Here is a 15,205-nt window from a genome sequence, read left to right as displayed (position 1 = left end):
TTCTGGGATAGTGTAATGATCAATTTTCGATTTTAAAAACAAATTACAGACAAAAAAAAAATCATTAACCATTCAAAAAATATAAAAATAATTCCTGTCTGCTCTAATTGAGTGCATGAAAAATAGTCTTGTCCAGTTTCCTGATTGAGGTATCAAAGCTTTAATGGTGATTTGAACATTAAATGGACGCAGATGTTTCTGTCAGCTGGTCAATTTTTTAAACACTTTTGATTACGGATTTCATGCAGAAGCAGCTCCTAATAAGCACTTCCTCTCTGCAGGACGGTTGGCCCATCAAAGCCTTCAAGCTTTTAACACCTACTCTAAATGTTCTGCTGGCACCTCATGAAGGTGGTGGCACCCATCTAGCCTTTATCTAGGCCACCAGATCCACAGCTGGACCCATCTGGCCTTGCTATCTCTTCTCTCTGTCTCTGTACATGTACACATACACACACACACACACACACACCAGCTGTTGTGGATTACCAAGAACAAGTGCAGGTCTATTTTCTGACTTATGCCCAGTGTTTGATGGCCTTACCCTGGATGTGACCCAACTCAAAAGCACACACTCTTACTATACATACTATAATATTACATGATTTTCCTCACGAGTCATTGTAAAATGGAAATACATGTCCTTGAGTGAATTGTGGTGAATAACAACATCCTCTGTCTTTAAATAAACACATAGAATCCGGCCCAGATTCAACTACAAAAAGCATATAATGTAACAGGACGTTGCTGCTTGTGGCCCGAAATCCAGCGACTTCAAACTCCTCCAAACCTTCTGCCAAGAAGAAAACCAGGAATTAAGCCTTGTGCTTTTTTTCATATCTTATCAAGTCTCGATGCTCCCACTCAGAGAAATTGGGGCTATTTTAGTCAAGACTGTCTTCACTTCTGAGAAAAATGGAAATCTGTCTGTCCTCACCGTCATCTATCTTAACTTCTCACCATACATTGATCTCACACATTGACCCTCTAATCTTGCAACTACCTGCACCCCGCTTCATCTTCATTTTTCTCTGTAATGCTACACTCTCTTTTTGGTTGGTCTTTTAACCTCCTCTTTACCAACCCTCCAAGCTTCTGCCCGCTCCATACCACCCTGAACACACACACACACACACACAAATACAAACTCTCTAAAAATTTCAGAGAGAATGAAGTCCTTTTGTAAAGTAGATGGTTAAGGAGTAACAACATGCAAAACAGTCACTTGGGTACTCAGCTGAAGCTTTAAAGCTTAACTTACTATGATGGGGAGAGCGAAACCGTCAGACTGAGGCAACCCCATCAACTGCTTCCCCACAACTGCAATAAAATATTCCATCATATCCCTGAAGCATCCTGACTCCAGCTGAGATCAAGGAGTATACTTAATGACTGCGAGAGGAGAGCATCGGAGTGCCTACAACGGCAGTGTCTCACTCGCGCCGAGCCCTTCGTTCCATCCGTCATGGAAAAAAACATGACAGTGTCTGGTGCTTCCATTTCCTCAATAAGTATAGATACATAACGGAGGACTCCTGGAGTACCACAGAGCAGAGCACAGAAAGCCACTGCAAGAGGATATTGCTCCCATACTGGAGTTCCTTCATGAAATTATGATGAAGAGAATTTACATTGATACTTTTATAGGTCACTGGACAAAAGAAAACTTCAACAGCAATATCACTTTTAAAATGTCACATCAGGCCGTGAAGTAAACAGTATAATCTTAGTGTCATTGTGTACACGGCTAGATTTGCATAATTTTGCCACATGCTCACTCTTAAAAAGATCAAAACAGATCCCACACTTCACTCTAGTTATATTCCTTTCAGGCTGTCTGTGACAGGTGTTTTATAGGGAGGAGCACTGTTGTTGTGGATGTCCCATCAATGATTCAATGCAGCACTTCAGATAGAAGGGAGAGACAGAGAGAAAGATGTCTCTGCTTGAATGTTTGGGGGGAACTTCCAGTATATAATTCACAGAGTTGTCTGACAGGTTGGGTGTAAATGTGATGGATGCTCTATCAGTATGGTGACGGTTCAGTGTTCTAAAACCTTGGCTCTCTTAGGCCACTTTGAGCACAAATTGCACCACCAAATGTCTTTTTTCGTGATCTTTTGCTCCTCAAGCCGAGCTGCTGGAACTGCAATGTTTCACACACAGACACACACTCTCAAAGAGACATATGCCAAAAATTCACATTCACACAAAGATAATTAGCAACTTCTTCCTCCATTTGACTGAGAAGCCTTTGTGCAGAAACTCTCAACTTAAACCCACTGAATCAACTCTCCATGAATAACCCCACAAGTGCCAATAGTGACAAAACATCTGACAATCTTATATCCAAGTCTAAAATAATAAGTAATAATGACAGCCTAATGATGAACTGTGAAATAAAAGCTGGCTCTGTATTGTTGCCTCAGCCTTTGGGCTCAAACCAACCAAATAACAGAAAAGGGAAATGAATGTAGTGAAATTAAACTAAAGTCATTATTCTCCACCATCTTGTTTTCTCTCAATACGTACAAAAGAATGGTACACAATCCAAAGTGTGTATGTGTGAGAGTGTGTTTGTGTTAAACAGCACGCTCAGCAACAAACCCATAGAACAGAGCCATGTAAGATGACAGATTAGGGGAATATGAAACACACTGTGGAGTGAGCGCTGGGCAAGAGCTTTTGTCTTGTTATCTTCGGGAGTGAGTTGACATTATCCCCATGGATAAGGTCTTACCATGCATGGATTACCACATGAGACAAGCTGTGCACACCCCCCAGGAAAATAACACAAGAGGACCTCAGTCAATCCCTGTCTCCATCTCCCTGTCCACTCGGGTTTCCCTTTCTCACTGTTCAAAGGCAAAATCAGCACACCTGAGGCTTCTCTGTTACAAATGGTATCTGCCCATTTTCCCATTCATTGTGAATTATCTGGCATGCAAATACCTCAAAAACTCAAACAAGTTGTCACTTGAATTTTGAGGAGTTTTGGTTAAATCTGTCTTCTTGTATGCATGCTGAATAAAGCATAGTATGTGTGTATGTTTCCACGTGTTTCTAATATGGAAAAACAAGGAAATGCTTGAGCTACAGGCTGGCACGATCTAGTATCAGTTCAAGTAATACTGAAAACAGGCACCACAACATGAATGTGCTGCAAGTTAAAAGAAGAGATGAAAGTTAACAAAATATAGATATCTTTTACGCTACCTCACTGAAGTTGCCTGTCTAACATCCTTGGGGATATCATTCCACAGTTTGGGAGCAGAGCTGGTTCTTAAGATCTAACAAATCCACAAAGGAGGATCTGACTGATCGTGGACAAATGTAGAACAACTCGGAGTGTGCCGTGTGGCTTCAACCTCTTCTACCTAAAGCTTAATGTACAGTGTTACCGCTGCACTTCAGCTGTTATGATAGGCCGATTTTTAGTTTTGATCAGGGGTTTTACAGCAAAGTGTCGTACAGACTGCAGCCGCAAGAGGCGCATGTTACTGAGGGAGTTTCCTTGAAAGAAAATGGCCTCTATGAAATTCATGAGTATCTTTAAAATAACTTAGGAAGACATCCAAAAGAATTGGTGCTTAAACATCACTGGCAGTCGTCGCAGATAATGTTTTAATGACAAACTCATTAATCCTATATGCAACATTTTCAAAAATCACCATTAAAAAAAGAATTTAAAGAATTTAAAGTTACTTGTTACTGTCTATGTTAGGGGCTTTCCAAGTGCACAACCCAAAGAGTCTGGGATAGTCCCTCTGATACACCAGTGATTTCACACTGGAAAAAATCTAGCTGGAGGACAAACCAAGAAGTGTCTGTCTTTTGAAGGAGCAACGGCAAAAGCTTCTCTCCTCTTGATCATTTTCATGTTTATTTATTCAATTATCTAATTTATCCATCTGTGGATTGGTGTCATTATGTCTTGCTATTGTATAATGTTCAATATGAAAACAGATGCTATAATCTGTAATTCCATTTGGTATTTACAGGTGCAAGGTGCAAAAAGAAAAAGATGCGAGTGGGAATGATTTTGTGAGGCACTGTGACTAAGCATGTTTCACCTTTGCAGCTTTATATGAAGGACTTAAGAAGTTCAGAGCTCCACACCTCCACACGATAATAATAATGAAATAGTGTCGGTTACTCTTCATAACTTCCTTGGGAATTCTTTTCAGGACGTGTGGACAGGTAATGTAGAGTGATGGATGATACTCTTATCTCTTCCAGTCTATGTCTAAGATAAGAACTCTTATTGGATGGCATTCATACTGTCAAGGATGTGAGGTGAATGAAGAAAACCCATAAAGAGAGACAGACAAGTGGGTTCCTTAAAATAGAGAACAGAACGATGAGAATAAAAAAGGAGAAACTAAGTATAGAGGCATGAAAGAAAGTGGGAGGGAGAGAAGAGACAGACAGAGGTGACCTCCATATCCACCTCCACCTCCACACTCCACAACAAGCCTCTCCATCTCAGCCAGGGCACCATGGCACATTTCCCGTCACTGGGGGTGGCAGCAGGCCACACATTGCAGTGAATCAATCCAACTGCTACAACCTCCGCAATCCACACTTTCCTGCAGGCTCGTCATGTACCCAGATGCGATGTGCGAAGCAGGACTAGTGAGAAATCATGTTCCACATGCTGTGCAAAACTCGGTTTGAAGTCGTGACTTAAATGTTTCTCCATGCCACAGCGCTCGAGGTTTAGACACAGAAAAGTTTCGAATATTTGATGCAACATTTTCCAAATTACAGGTTGACTTTTGTGCCAACATGATGAACAAGTGCAAGTCAAGCTTTAAATGAAAAATGTGGCAGACCATCACAGGAAGTTTTTGTGTGAGTTACACAATAATAAAGCAGAAAACAGGCCGTTTTATGTCTTTTATAACGTCTGATACAGCTTTTAAAAAGTTGCATTAAAGAATATGTGGGTAATAAATATGTTGTTATAAAGGATTAATGTAGGGTTCATGCAACCATGACAGCTGTAATCCCTCCAAAATAGGACCGTATATCCAACTGAATAGGGAACCAGCCAAGCTCCATAATACCTAAATCACACGGGGTATTGCAGTTGCCTTGCCACTTGCAGTCCCTTGGACCAAAAAAGAAACAAGAAAAAAGAAGTGTCAGTTCTTAGATTCATTGCCTCCAACCTAAAACCTGCCCCAAAGCCACACACCACCACACCCACCTCTTGCACCCCATCCTCTTCCTTTCCGCATTATTCGTTTGCAAATTGATAACGGAACCAGAGACCCTGCAGGGTCCGTAATTCAATATTGGGATCTAACAGTCTCAGATCAGATATGATGGACTGTAATCCTCTCTGCAGTGCCACAGCCACATGCACTACCATATCTCAGTGCCCCTTCAGCTATCAACAAGCCACTGTCTTCACAGCGCATGAATGAATAAATAAATGAGTGAATGAGCAAATGAATGAATGCCTTGGATTAGAACCAGGCTAATTACCTTGTACCCAATTCCTGAGAAGCAAAAAAAAAAAAAAAAAAAAACAGCACTGCACTGTGGCAGACTTGTGGGTAAGTAGGCATGACAGCATGTGATTAAAATGAGTGAGTTAGTGAGTACTCTCCCAGCACACACACATCACCACCACTAGGCCCAGTCTTTAAAATTGTTCTCTACTCTCCATTTCTTCCAGTTTCAAACGATATAAAGTGGAGAATCGTGTTCACAGACAATAATGATCCCACTGTTTACTTTCAATTAGGGTTATTTCTTTCCTTAGGCGAGGAACACCTTTATTTCTCTGTGGACACATTAGTAACTATTAACTCTGTGGGGGGGCTTTTCGCCACATTTGGGAAAAGAGATAAGGGAGAAAAAAATGAATTTGAATACAAAAGTTATATTAAGAGTCATCTAAGTCAGTTATGGCTGTTGGTGCATTTGTCTGAAGCGCAGCTCATTGAGACTGAAGATTGTACTGTCAAATCCTATACCATGTTCCTGCCATTAGAACATCAAGCTTGGGACATCTCAAGCTCTTTATAAAGGGAAGCCTCATCAATTATTCACACTTCCGGCAACACACATTCCACATATTTGTCTTCCCATACATTAATATTTCAGCCTGTACCACCCTGACCTACCTCTTATTCTTTCTGCCACCTCCCGGTGGACATTTTGTCTACTTAAACTCACATAGTGACATTAAGAATTCTCAAGATGGCCAACATCAGTATATATAGAAGGCATCCGTCTGTCTGCCAATCTACGAGTCCCCTGACTGCGGCCTGAGAGCAAAATGCAATTTAAAACATCAGGTAATCTTCACAAGATATCCACTACAGCAATACACATAATGTTGGTTTTAGTGGTGGGTTTGTATAAGCAAAATTTAGTGCATTATAAATCAGATTTCAAACCGAGCACTTGAGGATGCAGCTGAATTTGAAAAGTTATTTGGTCTTGTTCTTCTCATGCAACTAGCCCTTAGACTGAAAACACAGAGAGACAGGTTTCTTCAGTCCAACTTTCTCATTGGTCCCAGGCCTTTTAGCGCCCCCCTCCATCATGCTCTCTGTATTTTAGGTCAGAAAAGGTTCAGGTTAAGGGTGGGGACAAAGGTCACCCGACTAACCTGAGAGGAGGTGGGATATGTACACACCCTGAGAGGAAGCATTCCCTCCGAGGTTTGAGTCACAGATCCAAAGTCTCCTATGAGAGGGAGTAATGTAAGCAACAACTGTCCAAGGCTCCACTCTCAGATGCCTCACAGTCAGCTCAGTACGGGACTGCAAGGCCAACATGACATATTTCTGTAACAGGTTCACCTTTTCGTGTCCGAACCATTCACACACTGTTCACGTGTACCTGTCAGAGCCCGGTTTGTGTCCCTCTAATGCCCTCAACTGTGCTATTCCAAACAGCACAAAATTACCACAACTGCTGCAAAAAACATTATTTTCATTCTTAATCAATCATTTGATTTAAATAAAGGCCTGTGTAATTTCCTGCAGGCAGAGATTGCCTTTTCAGATTACGTTTTAATACAAACAAAACCTAAATTGTTGCATTTGACATTAGGAAAAAAACAACAAGAAACAAACATACTAAAATTTAAGAATGGCAAACCAGAGAATAAATTCCATTTTTCATGAAAAATAATTCACTGCTCATTAACATAGCTGTGAATTAAGACACACAAACACACAGAGCTGTGTACAGTAGCACCAAACGTATAATATACTATACTGATAACCTCCAGTGATTTGCATAACCTGCTGATGTAGTTCTTTGCAATATGCATTGAGGTGACAGGACTGAAGTGGAGTGCTTAAAAAAATCCAAAATAGATAATATTGGGCCAGCAATCTGCATAAAAACGAGAATTAATAATAGAGAAAAATAGAACGGTGTGGCATCGATATGCCTTCACCTTGCAGCTGGATCCCTGCGTCTGGGCGATGCTCTTCTTCTTTTTGACAGTCTTTTCTTTTTTATCCAACACACCCCATTTCTGTCCTTCTGCCGTCTCTTTCTCTCTATCACTCACAGCCCTCCTTACACAGGATTCTTATCCTCCCTTTTTCTTATTGATTTTGTGAGGTTCAGTGGGTAGAGTGCGGCCCAAGCAAAGGAAGGGGCATGGGATCAATTCCCACAAAATTTCAAGCGTTCGCTTAGCTGTCACTCTTGGATAATTTGTTTGCAGGCCTACCCCATTGAATACAGCGATTGACTCTGCTTTGTAATTGGTGCCCATCAGTGTGAAGTATCTCTACGAGCTGAATGCTCAGGGTCATCACTGCAGAATACTGCACGGCTTCATTAATTGGAGTATGCAAAGAATATGTGCTCACCCTTACCCTCATATCTCAGCTGAGCCGTTATAAGAAGTATAGACTGAAAAGAAATGTGACGGAAATGTGTCTTTTTGATCGAGGAAGAGAACCCGAGCTTTTTATTTATACATTTCACATGTATATTTTAGGCACGCAGTCAAAGAAATTGCATGTACAATGGCATGCTTTCTGCCAATATCTCATCCAGTAATACGGATGTGTATAATTCCTACTTCTTGTATTTTAGCATTCATGTACATCCTTCATGAATCCTGAAATCTCTCCATCTACTTCAAATAACTAAGCCTCCTGAATCCCACTTAATTGTGAACTTGATGTGCTGTGACTAACATGAACAGGAATTTTTGCATCACGTGGTTCCCAAGAATCAAACAATAGTAGATATTGTGCCCAGCATCACCAAGAGGGGAAAAATACTTGTCATCGAAAGTATTTGTCGGCATGTTGACTGCACCATCAGGCTCCCACCAACAGCAAGACTGCTCTCGATCTGCGTATCGCACACTGAGACCCACACAGAAAAACTGTTTGGGTTTAAATATTCCTTAATCATTTTATGCCTAAAATGATAGCAGCTAAGTTATGAGAGGCCTCCCAACTAGAATATTTGGGAATCGTTACAGCTGTTCAGTCAAACTGTACAGAAGCAGCCCCTGCTTGGGCCAGCCTCAGTGAAACAAGCAGAGCATGTCTCAGGAGAGACAGAGAGGCCTCAGATGCAGCCTGGCAAATCTGAGCCTGACCTCCCAGGAGAGAAAGAGGCAAACTGGATTTATATCTTTGTTTTTAATCCCCTTTACATGCTCCACTGGTCCTACAATAGTACTATGTGCAGGCTTCATGTGTAGTCAGAAAAAAAATGTAAAAAAATAAAAGCACAGGGGCTTGTGTGACTGGAAAAACATCCATTTCTGTTTTGTTTTTTGGTTTTTTTTCCCCCTTGGGATCGCGACATTGTGTGTCTCTCTCTTAGAAAGAAGAAAAACAATCAACCGTGGCACAAAATCTGACTGGGCCTTTGAATTTCTGATTGTATGATGCCAGCATGTTATTCAGACCAAAATGCCATTTTGTTACCACCGCCGTATTCACTTTGACACTGTTAAGCTGTTTTCTGTTTGGGAGGGAGTTTATTTTCCACTTTCCAATCTCTGTCACTATTTATCCATCTGCCAACCAGCATTTTCTGGCAACACAGATGCAGCGGCTGAGAAAAGTTGGCTTGCCAGTTATCATGCTAATCAAAGCTGTTTATGCTAAATTATTGTATAGGATACAAAAGTTATGACAAACTGAATTCTGTTGCCTGAAAAGAAACCTCTGAGCAAGCAGTTCAAAAATTTTGGACCGACCATAAGCACTGCATCATCCCGATTCATTTCATCAAGTGCCAAAGGAGCCAGCTGATAAATTAAGTCCACTGGGAGAACAGCAAAAACACTTTTTTTAATGCCTTTAGTTCACAGCTGTTCTGATTTAATAGCTGTTGTTTCAGTCAGTTGATTTACAGCAGCCTTGATAGCTGTGGCACTTTCCTTGTATTCTGTTAGGTGACATTCCCAAAATTAGTCCCAACCATAAAAGCCACTTACTGACTGGTTGTTTTCTGCCCAACTGGGGAAACAGTCACTGAATCAGTTAAAGAGCGACACCAGGTCTTTGAATTTAAATGTGGCTGCCGATTCACAAGTCTGGAATCAGGCTGGTGAGATGTGCAAGGAATTACAACCACACTTTACTAAGGAAGATTTCTTACAGCCGAGAAGAGAGTGCGATGGGCCCTGAGCCAACACAGTGTCCCATGGTCTCCCAACAGGCGTTCATTGTGCACCACTCCGTTCGTCTGTTATTTCCCTACTTCTGAGCCAATGGGGCTTGTATGTAGAGAGTCAACTCAGATAAATAATAGCCACAAATACAGAAACTAGATGATAGATTCATGAGTAGGGGGCCTCATATGTTACATGCTTGTCTTTGTGTTCACAAGTGTGCCAGTTTTTTCTGTCTCTACCCATATGCTCATGAATGCCAGCTGAGGAGCTGAGGTAGAGAAAGAGGACTGAAAATACAAAAACAAAGCAAAAATAGATGGAAAGGAAACCAAGAGGAAAGAGGGGGGAGAGATGGCCAAAAAAGAAGACAAAAGGAGTGGGTAGAATATGTCATTATCCCCAACGGACAGAGCTTGTCTTTCTTCCAGGACACAGAGATTCATTTAGCTCGTCACCAAGCAGCAGCAGAACCAATAGCAATGGTTGGGGTGGGGGGGGCTCCTATATGCAGTCCAGATTATCTGAAACCCAAGACCGCACCTGAAGCCATGTTTTGCAGAGTGTTTCATCATCAGCCAAGACAATTTCTGTGTATCATTACACTTTAAGTACGCTGTATTGCTCAACTTCACATTCCATTACAGTGAGCTCAATACAACCACACTTCAGAAGAGGCTGCACTCCTAGACGTTGTTTTATGAAAGGCAAGAGTTGCCCTCAAGAACATGGTCTTACTGTTGTGTATATAAATATAAATGCGGCACAATGGGGTTATTTCAATACGTATTCGCAGCATAGAAGTGGTGAGCAAGTAATATAGAGGAAAGAGAATGGCTTAATATTTTCACCCCCATACCCCCAAAGTTTTCAAAATGTTGGGGGCTCTGGGTAAAATGACATGAAGCTAGGTAACACACAGCTTACTCTTGTTTTGACAAAAGTGGCAGTGACAGTTGCAGGAATCCACAGTGAGCAGTCATTCACTTCCAACAATAGAAAATGTAGTGTTGTCTGAATTGTAAGCAAATTATTCAACACTGCTGGTGATCATGCATGATAATTTAATGATCAGTTTTAGAAACTGACAAATTCAATTCAGCGGTTTTACAGCAGAAGAGCTGTCACAATTTTAAAAGACTCTAGCTGGTGAATACAATCATCAATGACTTCTGTTGGCATGTTTGTTTTCTTTAAATGTGCAAGTTAAGAGCTTTCTAATTCTTATTTGGCACAAGGTAACCTGATTCCTGCTATATGTCTGTCTATGTGAACGCATACAGTCATCAGTGAAGATGCTGCATTCATGCGTAGGCCCAATGCCATGAGAACAGACTAAGACAGCGGACTCACTTTTCCCTGCAGAAAGGTACTTAACCGGGACTTTGCTGTAACATCCGGAACTTAAATCTCCACTCCATGACTTACTTCAATATAACGGCCAATATGAGCACTTGTTTTCTATGTCATGTGATGGATGTTGGACTCTTGTTGATTTACTTCTTTCATCACTGATATGTATTGTAATCTTGTTGTCAGATAATTTTACCAACAAAAAATTCTTTTATGCAACAGCTGTTAGACTCATACCTTTCTTGTGAGGCTGTTAATTATATTACTCATTGCTTTCAATAGACTTTTACAAGAAGCAGCAGACAGGCGCAACATAACACACATCATCATTTACTGCCAATGCTCATCGTAGAGTTTCAGCACCTGAGCAATATTTATCAAAGACGGCGATAGTGATGTTGGACCATAACTTCGGGCCACTTTCCACAATGAATTTTTTTTTTTTTCCCCCTTAAACTGAGAACACGTTTACTAAGTATGCCTTCCTTAATGAGGGCAGTGCCTTTTCACAGTATGCAGTACAGACAGATGTTCCCTGATGTTCACACGAGGGGGGGGAGGTTCCCAGTTTGACAGCTTCAAACTGTTCAGCTGCTCTTTGTCAAGTAGTATAACTGACTCTGGAGCAGTGGATTATGTTGCAGGAGGAGCCTAATGACTATCTACGGCCGTTCCTATACTTTGTATTCTGCCATTATCACTGGATGAATTCAAGCTGACCACACCCTAATTTCTCCTTCAGCTGAAGACACCAGGAAGTTATTTTCTTCACAGCTGCCATGCAGTACAGATGGTTCAATATCCAATGTCCACCCAGCTACATTGAAAATATGTTTGCCTTGAGGGAAAGAAGAAGAAAATAATGTCACTTGATCACCACTTGCTTGTGGAATCGATGCCATTTACGGATCTGGCAGATAAAGGAGAGGATGTACTCAACTGGAACCATTGTCCAAACATATGATCCACATTAGAAATGTGGGGAAATGGTTTCAGCTTTCATTCTAATGTTTTGCCACTGCCGTCTAGAGCACTCTGGAAAAAAAAGAGCAGGAAACTGACGGAAACCCTTTCATAATTTGCTCCCGTGGTAAATTCATTTAGCCCATATCTTAGCTGTGATACGCTGATCACAGTGCTTGTTTGTCACTAGAGCCTTTGCCTTGTGACAACTATATGAGGCTGAGGTGAATATGCAACATAACTGAGATGACTGGGAGCCAAATGGGAGGATTAAATCACAGTTGCAACTGAAATGTTGTATTCCAGCAGAACTGAGCACCCCGAATTTGAGATAGAATAAATTCCATGCAGTCAAATCCAGTCAGTTCTCATGATTGCATCCTGCCCCGCCCACATCGGGAAAAAAAAAAAAAAAAGAAAAACAAAAAATACCTTGTGATGTTAAAAACATGTCCCTTGTGGACTGAATAATCAGGAAGCTTTCCTTCTTTACACAATGCTAAATATGCAAAATTCACAGCTCTCCTGCTTTATAGACTGTCTCCCTCAAGCCTTTCCCTCACTTAGCCCACTCCATCTGCCATCTCTCTACACACAGCTCCCACTCTTCATTCTCCTGCTTTGTTATTCTTCCCGCATTCTCTTCCTCCCTTTGCCACCCTCTTCAGCTTCATGTCATTTTCTCAAAGCATTTCACCCCCTTTTCCCCCAATTTGCTACACCATCTACTTCCACTTGTCCTATGTAACCTTTTTCTATATCTATTTTCCCCTCTGTGTCTCATCCTTTTCTACCTCTCCCTCTCTCTATCTCCCTGCAGTGTGGAAGCAGTACCTGCGACACTCTGCTCCGAGTGTCCTCTCATCTAAATGGGATGTGTGGCCTTGCAATATCTGATTTCTGGAGACAGGAGGTGAGAGCTAACCTTTCTCCCACTTTGACACCTTCCTGTGCCTGTTATTTGTTTTCATAACGCAAACATGCCATCCCTGGTCACAGCACACATGACAAAGCTTGAACATCACCAACTCTAGCAGACAAAACTAGACAGATAAACTAGCAGACGGTGCACTCCCTTCAATGGTACTTAAACTAGTGCATAGGGAAGAAGAAAAAAAAAAAAAAAAAAAAAACCCTCCTCCGGAGGTAAGATTCATATTGGATTAATGCAGAAGTAAAAGATAAAGATGAGAAGGGTGAAAATACCGAGAATATCCCCTGATATCTCTCTGTGCTAATGAATATGATTGCTGTTAAGCTACCAAGTATCCACTTTCCATGTAGATATAAAGAGAAATCATCTACGTTTTGGGCCCATGAGTCATATCAAAACACTTGTTTTACCCAGCCATACAGTTTTATGTTATACTGGTAGCTATAGTGACATACTATTATTAGTTACTGCATGAAGGCCCACAACAGAGCCATTGTGGATCACCACAGCTCCAGTTTCTCAGATAGCCTGTCACAACCTGTATTCACCCGTGCAAATCCATACATCCACTTCCAACCCGGAAAATGAACTTACGTGTTCGGAAGCGGTTGTGTGGCCGTGTGGCTGGGCCCTTGCCTTGGCGTCCGTGATTCCAGCGCAACGTGGGTTTGACTGGGGCTGCAGGCTGGGAAGTTGTCGGCTGCACCTTGGCAGTCGTCTTCACAGTAGCGGTGACTAAAGTGGATACTGTGGTGGTGACGGTGGCAGAAGTCTGTCCTGGCTTGGAGTTGGCCGCCCCATTATGTCCATTACTGGAGCTGCTTCCTTTTCTGACTGTACTGCGAGGGGTGACCTCCTTCCCACTGGGTGGTGGTGTGAATCGGGTGGCCCGAGTGGTGGAGGTGGTAACTGCAGTACTGCTAGTGCGGCTGCTTACACGATTGTGAAGGTGTGGAACGCGGTTGCCATCTCCATTGGCAGTGCTGCCATTGGCTGAGTGGTTTGCCGATGGCCCTGATCGAGTTCTTGGAGCTGGGGCAGTACCATCTGCGGCTAGTGGCGTTGTAGTCGACACAACTGCTGTGGTCAAAGCACCTAAAGCAGTGGTGGCAGTGGAAATGTCGGGCCCCTTGGGCATGGCACTGGGTTTGGAGAGAAATATGGGGTCCTGTCCAATGCTACCTTTCGGATCGACCAGATCAGTGGGGACATAGTCTTGGACAGATCCCACTACAATCCATTTCAGCAGCATGAGACTCAGTCCCAGTCCCACAAAGCCCATTACCAGGGGCACGGCACACAGCCAGGTCTGCTGGCGAGGCCACACAGCACATGGGCCGCAGCGGAGAGGGCCTGGGGCCCGGGGAGATGCCTGTTCAGCCCCCGGCTCCTCCAGCGTCATGGCTGCTAGAGTGCTTGAACCGGAGCGCTCACTCATCCTGCCAGAGCTTTTCGTCTCTTAGGGTGATGACGAGGTCAAACAGGTGGCCAAATGACACAAGGACACGTACAAGGAGGGAGATGTGGTGCGAAAGAAATGCTGGGCATCTTAAATAAGTACCTGCACAAAGCCAGGCCAATGTGTCTGCATGCACTAATGTGTTAAAAAAACAAAACAAAACATGAACTTATGCACAAGCACCCACAAGCAACAGCAGACACAAGCACTCAGTCACGTACTACTAATTAAAAACTGGCAAAGCACTCAGATGCATACACAAGCAATATAACCTACACTCCCTCTGGCGGACAACAAACCAAGCATACCCATGCACACACACACACACACACACACACACACACACACACAAATACGCACAAGAATATCTACACACTAACAGAGGAGCACACAGGTTATGGACAGGTGAGAGAGCGAAGCGAGGGAGCGCCTCACTGTAGTTCAGCGCAAAAGGAGCGATGATAAATCCCAGGATGCTTCACTCCCTTGTTAGAAAAAAAAGGCGACGCACAAAAAAAGGAGGATATCGATCCGTTGCGTGGTGAGCTTCAGACTGGAGCTGTAAATCCATGTGCGTGTGAGCGTGCGTACATCAACAAGCCCGGCTATGGCAGCAGCCTCCCCCACTCATCGGCCGCATTAGGTCCTCTACACCACAAAAAGCACCGCTGCTTCCTTTATCCCCTCCATCTCCAGCTTTTACAGCAGTTATTCTATCTCTTTTCTGAAAACATCAGTGGGCCTCGTTTCCACTCCGTTTATTATTATTTTTATTATTATTATTATTTTATTGCAGGTGTCTTTTTCTTGGCTACTTCAAGTTTGCCTCTCCCCTTTTAGTTCTCCATGCCCGGCCACCCTTTCGGTGGCTCCA

The 15,205-nt window shown here is 42.5% G+C and overlaps 1 protein-coding gene across 1 annotated transcript in view; it reads right to left on the bottom strand.

The window, feature by feature from the left end:
• Nucleotides 1–14,310, bottom strand: part of nrg3b (neuregulin 3b) — a 158,405-nt gene extending 144,095 nt beyond the window's left edge. The window contains exon 1 of the mRNA XM_029528135.1: nt 13,467–14,310. Coding sequence (XP_029383995.1) covers nt 13,467–14,310 — 844 coding nt within the window. The remainder of the gene's footprint in view (nt 1–13,466) is intronic.
• Between the last annotated feature and the right edge of the window lie 895 nt (nt 14,311–15,205).

The sequence above is a fragment of the Echeneis naucrates genome, chromosome 19 (assembly GCF_900963305.1).
Source record: "Echeneis naucrates chromosome 19, fEcheNa1.1, whole genome shotgun sequence".
Lineage (NCBI taxonomy): Eukaryota > Metazoa > Chordata > Actinopteri > Carangiformes > Echeneidae > Echeneis > Echeneis naucrates.
This window is presented reverse-complemented; position numbering and strand designations above follow the sequence as displayed.